Genomic DNA, 11,038 nt, shown 5'->3' with positions numbered 1-11,038 from the left:
TGCCATATGTCAATACCATCTCCTCCTATTTTCGGTTCGTCACTTTTCTGTCTCCGCCTTCCTCACCACCTTTACCACGCATGCGCCACCACTCGGTTTGGTGGTCGCACAAGTCTTTGGGGGTCATCACTGATGAAGGCCCTGTAGTCTTCTTTGTTGTCCTTTAATTCACCTTTGGGTTACACATGCGCATCAAGCCAGCACGTAGCCAGTACAGCCAATGTAAGCCAAGACTAACGTATCACTCCATCTACATATCAAGGCAATAAATCCCTTATAATTAGGATTTGTTGGGACCGAACCAGGTTCTTGCTCATTTTTAGCAACTGTATCTTCAGCTTCTTTCCTGTGGTCCTTGAGAACAGCTGCTGGGAAGGGGGGTGGAGCCCCTCCTCTCCCTCTCTTCTTTGGCATTACAACTTTTTAACTATTTATTATTCTCAAATATTAATTACTGTATCAGTATCAATTACTCTTTCAAATTTTATCAGCATGAATGATACCTATTTATCACAATAATGGAGCTCTGTGCATTGTGTTTTAAGGCTCAAAAGCAGGTACAGTGTTTGAAATAAGCAAGCAGTGTTTTAACAAAAGCTACGTGTGCTTATAGTGGTTGCACAGAACTACTGTCAATATGCTCTTGCTTTGTGTGAGTGGTCAAAAAACTTTTCAAGTAAGTTGATTGCCTGCTGCCAGGGATGTGAGCTGCTGGCATCTTCCCACTGTAACAACCATGTAACGAGACTGATGCTGGAAAACAAACAGCTCCAGGCGCGTTCCTCAGCAGTCCCGTCCCTTTCGTGATTCGTACAGAGACCCGCGGCCAGCAATACTCAGCTGAGGACCAGAAGAGACCGGAATAGCCCGGGCACTCCAGCTTTAGTGCAAGGCATCCGGCAGCCTTGAGGGTACAAAGCGAGCACAGGTCGCAGCTCCTCGTGTCCGGAGCGAGCCCGGAGCAGCTCTCACAGGCCGCAGCCCCTCCCAGGCCCAGCTCCGGGCGCAGCCGGGGCCGCTCCGACTGTGCGGGGCCGCTGCCGGGGCGCTGTCGCGGCTCCTCCCGCGGGGCGGAGCTGACGCGGCCCCGGCGGCCCCGGCCCGGCCCCGCTGCGCTCCGAGCGCGGCCCCGGAGCGGCCCGGCCGAGGCGGCGAGGGACGGGCGGCGAGGGGCCGGGGGCATGGGGCGCTCCGGGAACGGGCGGACATCCCGGCAGAGGGGAGAGAGACCTGGCAGAGGGAGGAGTGAGCGGGAGAGGGGAGAGATGCTGGGAGGAGGGAGAAAATCCCAGGAGAGGAGGGCGAGCCCGGGAGTAGGGGAGATCACGGGACAGGGGGGATGAGGTCCCTGGGAAAGGGTGGGTAGCCTTCCAAGACAGTAGAGAGCCCTGGGAGAGGGGGGAGATCCTGGAAGAGGGAGGACTAATCGGGAGAAGGGGAGATCCAGGGAGACAAATAAAACCACTGGCTACAGCTAGGGAAAGGAGGGAGCTTGTGACAAGGGGTAGCTTAGGACTGGGGAAAACCCGAGAGAGGAGGGAGAACCCAGGAGACAGAGGACAACCTGTGAAGGGGGGGAGATCCGGAGTAGAGTGGACAGGGCCTGGGAAAGACGTAGGAGAAGAAAGCCCAGGGCGGGGGTCCAGGAGCGGAGGCTCCTGCAAGTGGACTGGGAACCCGGAGAGCCCGGAATCACGGAGTCCTGCAGCCAGGCCGAGAACGGGCGCGGGTCAGTGCGGTTCGGGAGAGCGCGGCTGCGGGGCTGGCTCCGGAGGCGGAGGCGAGTGGAAAGCGCTGCTCGGCAGCCCCGGCGGCGCTGAGAGCACAGCCCTGCCCGGGGAGGCAGCACCACGGGCGCCGCTCGGCTTCCCAGCCAGGCCACGGCACCGCTCGGCTTCGCCGCCGGATCCGCGGCAGCTCGGAGCATCGCTCCCTGCCCGGGCCCGAGGCTCACCTGTGCCAGGTGCACCAGAGCATCGCCTCTGCCTGGACAACCCACAGCGAGCAGTGCCCGGCAGGGACTGCAGATCCCCTTTGGTGGCAGAGAAAAAAGAGCAAGGAATCTTCCATGGGAGAACAGTGGCAATAGGATGAGGTGTCAGTGTCCAGTGTGTTCAGATGCACTCACAAGGATACTATTGCTCTTGGCTCAGAACATGGAAAAGAAGTGGGCAGACACAAATCAGAAACTGGTTGCAATATCCAGAAGAAAATGCTACGCAACTGCTGGAATGCTTAATGGATGACTAATTACCCCTTGCCAAGTAATCTGGACTTTTTAGGGGCAGCATACTTATCTCTCAAAAATTACTCTAGAGATCTTCTTAAGAAAATTTTGAAGAAAGGCTCATACACCCACATTTCAACGCAGTTGCTGTGGGTTTGATAAATGAAATCTGCTTTAATGTCTTGATTTTCCTAAAGATTTGTGGGGGTTGTTTTTAACACAGGCATGCATGCATGCTAAATTTGAGAATCTAAGGTAAGGTCTTTTTATAGGGGATATGGAAGAGACAGATCTTCAGCCAGCAATATGTCAGTGAGAGACAGCTGAGCGATGATTACTGAGAAGAAGAACAGCCCTGCAATAGAGGTGTGAGCTGCATTGAACAGCGCTTGCTGTGGGCCAGAGAGCACAAAGCAGGCTGGCCTGGTGGGCCTGAATATTCCTGCCAAACACTCTGCATCTCACCCCTTTGCTTGGGCTCAGTGCAGAACTGCAGGATTGCGGGCGCTTCCTCCCAGAGCTGCGTGAGGCGCTGGCTCCTGCAGATGTGCCCTGCCAAGCTGTCCCGGCCTCACGCTGGCCTCGCTTCCCCTGGCACAAGAGCTGGGCCTGAAGGAGGCTGCCCTGTGCTCCAGCCTGCCGAGCAGCCCGGCTCCCTGCCCCGGTGCCCAGAGTGCTGCACACACTGCTGACCTTTGCCAGGAGTTGCAGGGCAGCCGGCAGAAGAGGAGGAATCCTCAGGCAGCCCAGCAACCCTCGGCTGCCCTTGATCTTTCTCTGCTCCTGGGCACACTCCAGACGGCCAATGGCTCCAGGCTGGGCTGTGCCCAGCACGGCTGCGCTTCCCCTCGGCAGCAGCCAGCTGCCACCTGGGCTCTGAGAGCGGAGGATTCGCCCACTGCCGGGAACAGGCACCCAGGGCCCGGCTGCTGCCTCTTGCAGCTCCAAGGGCCTCCTTCCAGCCTGCCTCTGCCGGGGCTCAGCCTGCTCCGGCCTGTGCCGGGGCTCTGCTGGGGCTCCACCCCAGCCAAGGCTGGGCCCGCTCTCACCTCACAGGCGCTGACAGCTCTGCACCACAGGAGACCTTCCCGAGCACCCTCTCTGATCTTTCTGCTTTCTCACTTGAGCAAGGCTCTCCTCCAGCCAAAGAGATTATTGCATTTTGGGATACAAATCCAAGTGGCAGGAGCCCCAATGTTCTCCAGTCACAGCTGAAGGCCTGCATCTGCACAGGGTGTTGGGCTGCCTCATTCTTCTTTTGGTTTTGACTTCAAATGCCATTGCCCTTTCTGCCTCAAATAGAAATACCAAAGCTGGCCAAAAACAGACCAGTGGGCCAGATTCCAAAGGCAGTGTGGTCTGGAGAGGATGAATGAAGAACATCCTTCTTCCCCACTTTCACACCATGTCAAAGACATTGTGTCACTTTCCACCTTTAAGAAACAACAGACAATTCAGAAGAAATTCTTGAGCGTATTCGCAGAGTGAGAAGGAAGGGAATCTTCAAGGTGACTTGTGGTTTCAGAAACTGTATTCATTTCCAATCCTACTCTGCACTCCTATTAGACAATCCTACTCTAACCTTAACCTTAACCCTAATCCTAATCCTAATCCTAATCCTAATCCTAATCCTAATCCTAATCCTAATCCTAATCCTAATCCTAATCCTAATCTTAATCCTAACCTACAATCCTACTCTAAAGTGGTTGACGAATAAATGGTCCTGATGTGATTGTCACATTCTTGTCTCCCTCCTCTTCTTCACTGAAACAATCAGCGGCACCAGGCTGGACACAGGCTCAGCAAATGTTACAAATGGATGCTGCCCAAAGGGAAAAAAAAACAAATCAACAAATCAACAACATGACTTTCCAAGCTCAGTGCTTCATAGGATTCCTCTGTCTTATAGAAGGATGCAGGAAGAGGACCAATGGGACCATCTAGACCTCCATCTTTATGCGCCGGACTTAGCCATCACAGGCAAATGTGGCCCAGAATCCCACTCATCCATTTATCCAGGTGTCTTCATCTTGCTAGGATTTTTGCCCTGCCAGTGCTCTAGAAATGGTGCTTTCTGTCCTTGGAGTTTCTTCTTTTCAGGTATCTCTAAAGCCTCACACTGGTCCCTCTCTTTGAAAGACAGGCACTGTGCTGATTCCCACAGGGAGACAGAGCAGTGTCTACCTTTCCATGCCCTGCCCCTCGTGTGCTGGATGGCACCTTCCTTCCCAGCAGGGCCAGCCCAGTGGCACTGGGCCCTGCAGTTCCCTCTCTGCCACACAACCTGGCACTAACCCTGGCACAGTTCCTGTCTGCTTGAGCGTGCCAGGCAGCAGAGGGGGCTGGTACAATTCCTTCCGAGCTGTCCCTGTTTGCGTGGCAGAAACCTCTAAGGGTGGGCTGGGGGGCACAAACCAGGGCCCCCAGGAGGCTCACAGTGAGCACCCCAGGACCCCTCCTGCCCACAGCCAAATCTCTGACCCCTAGGCTGGGACTGGCTTCCTTGGGTTCCTGCACCACCATTTCACGTCTCTGCAGCCTGCATTGCTCTACTTCAATTCTTTTGCCATTAGATAAAACTGAGCACACCACCAAATGACAAAAGAGAGCGACCGAAACAGCCAGAGGAGCTCTCTGACTCAGGAAATGCAGAGAGAGGTGGAGTTACTCAGTTTTGTGAAGAACAGGCCCCAGGGAGACTTTATTGCCACTTTCCAAGACTTCAGAGTGGCTTTGAAGAAAGTGAGGGACATATTTTTTAACAGGGCCAGTTACAATAGGATGTGGGTGAATATTTTTAAACACAAACAGGATCTAATCAGAACTTGTTTACTCGGAGCATGGTGTGACTCTGGCACTGGTTGCCCGCAAGAGCTTACAGGTGCCCCATCCCTGCAACCATTCTGGCTCCAGTGGGAAAGGGCTCTGAGAAGCCTGATCTCTTTGACGATGTCCCTGCTCATTGCAGGATACTTTCACCAGAGGACCTTTACAGGGCCCTGGCAGCCCAGCCCAGTCTAGGATTCCTCATCATTTTCATTTGAAGAGCACCAAGAATGGAGGTGAGGAGGAAGGGGGCTCATCTGATGCCTTGGACTTGAGTGGAGGAGGAGCCCATGCCTCAGAACCTGTTTCACCTGCAGCCCCTTCCCATTTTACCTGCAGGAGCTCCCTGGCAGACCAGCGCTGCTCCTCGTCTGTCTGCAGGCAGCAGCTCAGGAAGTCACGCAGGCAAGGCGAGAATTGGTTGGGCTGCTGGAGCCGTGGGGTCCCTACTGTGGCTATCAGTTGTGTAGCCTGGAGAAAAAGGAGACACCAGGCTCCACTTGCTGCTTTCACATCTCTAAGTGCTGTCCCACCTCCCTTTGTTTAACCTCTGTTCTTCAGTGGCAGTTTCTGCCCTGGCAGAGACCTAGAGATCATTTTCCTTTACCAACCAGAAAACCCAAACCCGATGCAGCCACAGCTTTTCCACCATCCCACAGATCTTGCCTTGGCAGCTGATTTCATTGACTGTGCTAGTTAATGGGAACTACATCAGAAAACGCACATTTGCTTCCATAAGGATTCACACCAGCTTGAGAGGCTTTTTGGAAGAGGGACTGTGCTATACAAACTAATTTCAAGGGTTACTACATGAAAGGCATGTCTGCAGTGCTTGTTGGTCCTTTAAGCGCACGTGCCCAAGAACAAAACTCATCATACCTTTTGTGCTTTTTTTGAAAACAATGGTAATTGGAAGGAAAGAAAGGGAATCCATCAATTAATCCCCAGGTAAGGAAATAAACATTTACAATCTCATCTTCAACAGAGACACATTTAGATGCCTGCACAAATGTATTGGGATGAAAATTGCTGCTTGGGCACAAAGGAGCCCCCTGCAGCTCTGTCTCTCGGCAGTCAGAAAATTGCAGCTTCCCATTTTGCAGCAAAAGAAAAATTGTCATGGTCAGAAGAAGGAGAGGTGCCATCCCTATGGCCACCCTCTGCTCATTTGGCTACTCAAGTCAATGCATTAATGATAGGCCCATGCCAGAAAGGGCCTGGAAAGAAATTGGAGGTTTTGGCAGGCTCTCCACATCACCAGGCTCTGGCTTGGTGACACAGAGAATTTGCCTTTGGCTAGGAGAGAAACACAGTGACTGAGTGTTTCAGCAGCACTGTACAGGAAGCAGAAGAGACTCAGTGGCCTTTACACTCTCATGCCCAGGTTTCAGGCATGTTTCCCAGTGAGAAGAAACTGTACAGGGAGTTAGGTTCATCTCTAAAGACCACAGTTTTAGAAACTTTGTTGGGTTTGTGTTGCCTTCCTTCATTTCTGGAAAGATAACAGCAGTTATCAGATGCTTCTTTTCTGCTATTAAGGCCATCTCCACAGCCAAAGGACTGGAACCACTTAAAAGCCAAAGGAAAGTGTTGCCTGAGAAGAGAGTTTGTTTGGAGTTTGTTTGCATGTGGTAAGGCTTGAGTTCCCCCACTGCTGAAACCAAAACTACAGCAGATGCTGATGTGTTGCAGGCACATTTTTAGGAGGGGACCTTGGTGGAAGTAGTTCAGGCAGATGACAATGGGCTTTTGTCCAATGGCACGCAGGACAAGGGACAGGTGAGAAAGACAGTGGGATCAGTGAGTATTTGCTCCTTACCGTGATGGGACTTTGGTTCCAGTAGGGAGGTTCTTGTTCGATCATTTCAATCCCCACGATTCCAAAAGACCATATGTCCACTTTGGGACCATATGGTTGACTTGTCAGCACTTCTGGCGCCAGCCACCAAGGAGTCCCGACTACCGAGCACCGTCTGCTCTGCTCAGGGCTGAGCTGAGTAGAGAGGCCAAAATCACCTGAGGAGAAAGCAAAACTCTGTTTCTATTTGAATTCTGTGCAATTAGGAAAGCAAGCCAAAGAATTGCCCAGTAGAAGTTGGAAAATGTGCTGTTGAATCTCCTGGCATTGGCGACTTTTAAACTCCCCCCATTTTTTACACTGTCGCCAGTAGTGTCTTTTGTTCTTTGGAAGCTTTAGACTTGTAACTCCCTCCCTCTGGAAGGGACACACACAGAGCAAGGCCACTCTTGACTGCTTGTTCCTTGTCCTACCTCTGTGCACGTTGCAACTGTGCCCTCAGCTCACAGCGGGTGTCCCTGAGCTGCCACCAGCCCCATTTAGGGGAGCTGGCTGTCACTCCAAGCAGCCCCACACCCACATCCCTGGAATGCTGCTCCTGACCAAGAATACACTGACCCAGCTTGACAGAACCATCGGTTCTGAGAAGGATGTTGTCACTCTTCACATCTCGATGGATCACATGGTTTGTGTGAAGAAAATGCAGTCCTTGCAGGCACTGAGAGAGAAAACAGAAAGAGGAGGGCAAAAATGAGTGATGTGATTTCATCCCACAAGAAAGACAACAAAGAATCTAAAAGATTCCCTCTGCAGGGGAATGGGCAGTAATGGCAGAACACAGTGCCACTGAGAGGAAGAGCTTGCTGCTCCAACACTTGAAGAGCAGGACCTTTCTGAGGAAAGGCATGTCAGCTTCTGAAAGAGCAACAGCACCTGCTGTTATAAACTGTGCCCTGCAAACCAGCCAAGATGACTGCTGCTGCAGTGCATGTGCTCAGAAGCAAAGAGCGTTTTGGCTGCACTCCTGTCCTTGTATGCTGAGGCCTGAGAGAAAACAAGTCTCTCTCTTTTTTCTTTGCTGATCATTTCAAATCCTGCCACCAGCACCTTTGCTTTCACAGGCAAGGAATGCAGTGAAGACAGACTCCAGGCAAACATTTAGAGAGGCAAGGTGGAGAACAGCAAATACAAATACATGAGCCCGAGCGAGAATACAACAGCAGGAGAGAAGAGTACTGGCACTGAGTACAGGGAGTGCAGGAGCACTGGCAGCCCTTGCACTTGAGATGCTTTTTCTTGCCCATAGCACACCAGCAACACAGAACCAAAGCTTGGCACAGGAAATCACTGCAGGTCTGAGCCCCTGTTTCCCAGACAATCCTGCCCAAGCCCTTGGAAACACAGATGGGATTGCTGACCTCCCGACTGATGGCTGCTGCCTCATCTTCATACAGAGCCGTCGTGCTGAGGATGTCGTTCAGGGTGCCTCCGTCCATGTACTCCAGCACCAGCCAGAGTTCCTCACCCACAAGGTAGCTGAAAGAAGGAAAGAAGGCCGTGGAGATGAGCATGCATGGCTACGTTGATTTTTGCCTCCAGGTTTCTTACTTCCAAATGCCTTTGTGACAAGGACAGAATCATAGCAATAGAAATTCCCTCTTGGCTGTGCATTGTTTGCAATCTGTGCAGTCTCAAGGAGAAAAGCACAGCTGTGAAAAAGGAGATGTCTTAGATGGCTAGTGAGTGAAAAATGCAGTTTAGAAACAGCCCAGATAAAAAACCTGTCAGGCATGGTGTTTCTGGAAATAAGCACCTAGTCTTCCTGGCATGCCCAGCAATGGCAAAGAGTGGCAACAATCCAAGGGAAATCCATTTTAGGACGGTTCATCAGCACTTCAGAAACTTGAAAAAATCAATCCCAAAAATATGTGGAGGCAGTAAACTTCGAGGCTGATGACTAAGGAAGATACAGCTGATCCAGATTTTCAATAATTTTGGAATAATTTTCAAACTAGGTGTGCCAGGGAAGACTCATGCAGAAGGGGTGCACTCTCTTCTCATCCATTAGAGATGAGTAGAGAGGTATGAATAAATAAAAATTAACAGCTCTACTATCTGCCAGGGACCAAAGTGGGTTTTTAACTCTTATGTTTGCTGTATGTAAATGCACACATGGGATAAGACCAGAACCACTCACCTGTCTAAAAAATTCACAACATTGGGACTCCTGTACCTCTTCATGATTTGGATTTCATTAATGCTTCGTTCCATCCTTCTCGGTCCTTGAAGATTTATTTTCTTTATGGCCACCTAAAATGACATTGAAAATCAGTAACTTGAGCAGTTGGTGGCAGGAGACAACAACACACATGAAGCGAGTGATTTGCAATGCCACAGCTGAGCTGTGCCAAACTGCCTTGTGATTAGGCACTGCAGTAATTAGGAACTGACATTCCAACAGCCCATTTCTCTGCTCCCTTGGGAGCCAGTTACAGAACATGTGGGGCCGCTGACATTTTGCCTTGTCCACTTGGTAACAGTTGTGTCTCAACTATCACCCACAAACCTCTGACCACACTCTCTGCTGCTCTTTCTAGGATTCAGAAGAAGTAATCCATGCCTTAATACTCTGTGGATCCATCTTGGGCTATGGGCAAGGCTTAGGGCTTTTAGGGCACTTGCAGATCTCTCCCTATGTGCAATTGCCAAGTGCAGCACTGCAGGTGGCTAAGGAACTACCAGTAACTTTCCGATGGATTTGCTGGCAGCCAGAATTGAGAATTCAGGACTCTGAAGCTGTAGCCCCAAAGAGCAGGGAGGTGCTCTAAGGCACCACCTTTGTTTTAGCAATGGAGAGCGAGTGAGCGCGTCCTTGTCTGAAAGGAAGCGCTGCCCTGCGTGCCTTCCTTCCGGCAGCTGAGGAGGACAAAGTGCCAAATGTATTTTGCAGGCTGGCACCAGTCTGTGCTTCTTGTGCCTTTTCAGCACGGCTCTAGCCAAAGCTCCAGCCACAGCTCACACCAGAGGGGAGCTGTGGGGAAAGTCCCTCAAGAGCAGCAGAGCCTGCAGGGGCTGTTGACATTTACCTCTCCTCCTGTGGCAGTGTCGAGTGCTTTAAAAACATCTCCAAAACTCCTAGAAACAAAAGAGAAGCAGAGAAAGGAGAAGCCATTTAGATCTTGCACTGAAAGCCAGCCCACACAGGAGATCTCTGCTGTAAATGCCTAAAAGCTGCAGGACTCTGGAAGCATGGAGATGTTCTGGACAATGCCTTCTGAGCACAGTTAGAAATTCTGATCAGCATTGACAATCTAAGCCCAGTGCCTGAACACATTTGCAGCTTCTCTGACTTCACGCTTGATACCTATTCCACCAGCAAAACACCTGATGCATAGTTTTGTAAAATTAGCATTGCTTGGACTCACCCACTGCCAATACTTTCCAGTTCAATGTATTTGATGATAGGATTTTCCGTCTTCACCATTCTCCCTGAGGGAAACAAAATGCAAGATGTTCACTTTAAAGCAGAGATCCCACCTTCTCGGAGATACAAATGGCAGCCCCACTGTCTGGGGCTCTGAGCCCTCCCTTTGTTAGCCAGCTCTGAGGTGGCTAACAACAACAGGAACAGGAACTGGAACAACAAGAAAAGAACAGCACGTCCACAGCACAAGTCTGGCTGGCACAGAGACTGATTTCTTGCATCCTTTGAAGTGAGAGACCTCTTGGCAGCAGACACACAGGGAAGCACAGGGAGATAGATTCAGACTACACTGAGACCAGAAGAGAATACATACCAAAGCAAGTAAGTTTGTCCTCTAGAAACATTGAGGAGAGCTGGAACTAAGAGTGCCTTTGTTTTGTTGGGAATAAACACTGCGAGATTTAGAAAAGGTTTCCCACTTGCTAAGATTAAGTGCACCTGCACATCCCGAATCAATTCCTCTGAACAGATGTCAAGTTCAGAACAGGAGGAATATTGCCAAGTGTTCCCATCTTTTCCACCTTGCAGCAGTTTGCCAATAGAATGCCTTCCCAGTTGTAAACCAGAGCAGCTCATGCCAGAACCAATCGCGACGGGGCTTCCAGCATCAGGACCCTCACCCTTTATGAGCAGGCTGAGCTCAAAGACGCCCTTGCCCGTGCCCCGCGTGAAGAACCACGCCGCTTCTCTTCACCCTGACAGC

At 51.0% G+C, this 11,038-nt stretch overlaps 1 protein-coding gene across 1 annotated transcript; it reads right to left on the bottom strand.

The window, feature by feature from the left end:
* Positions 1–783: 783 nt before the first annotated feature.
* Positions 784–9,155, bottom strand: LOC132087023 (serine/threonine-protein kinase PAK 1-like; the record flags this gene model as incomplete). Its single annotated transcript, XM_059493048.1, has 6 exons — positions 784–840; positions 2,566–2,619; positions 6,873–7,069; positions 7,470–7,569; positions 8,270–8,387; positions 9,049–9,155. Coding segments are annotated over 6 exons (633 nt in total), but the record flags the coding sequence as incomplete, so codon positions are not given.
* Positions 9,156–11,038: the final 1,883 nt, after the last annotated feature.

This window comes from Ammospiza nelsoni, chromosome Z (assembly GCF_027579445.1).
Source record: "Ammospiza nelsoni isolate bAmmNel1 chromosome Z, bAmmNel1.pri, whole genome shotgun sequence".
Lineage (NCBI taxonomy): Eukaryota > Metazoa > Chordata > Aves > Passeriformes > Passerellidae > Ammospiza > Ammospiza nelsoni.
This window is presented reverse-complemented; position numbering and strand designations above follow the sequence as displayed.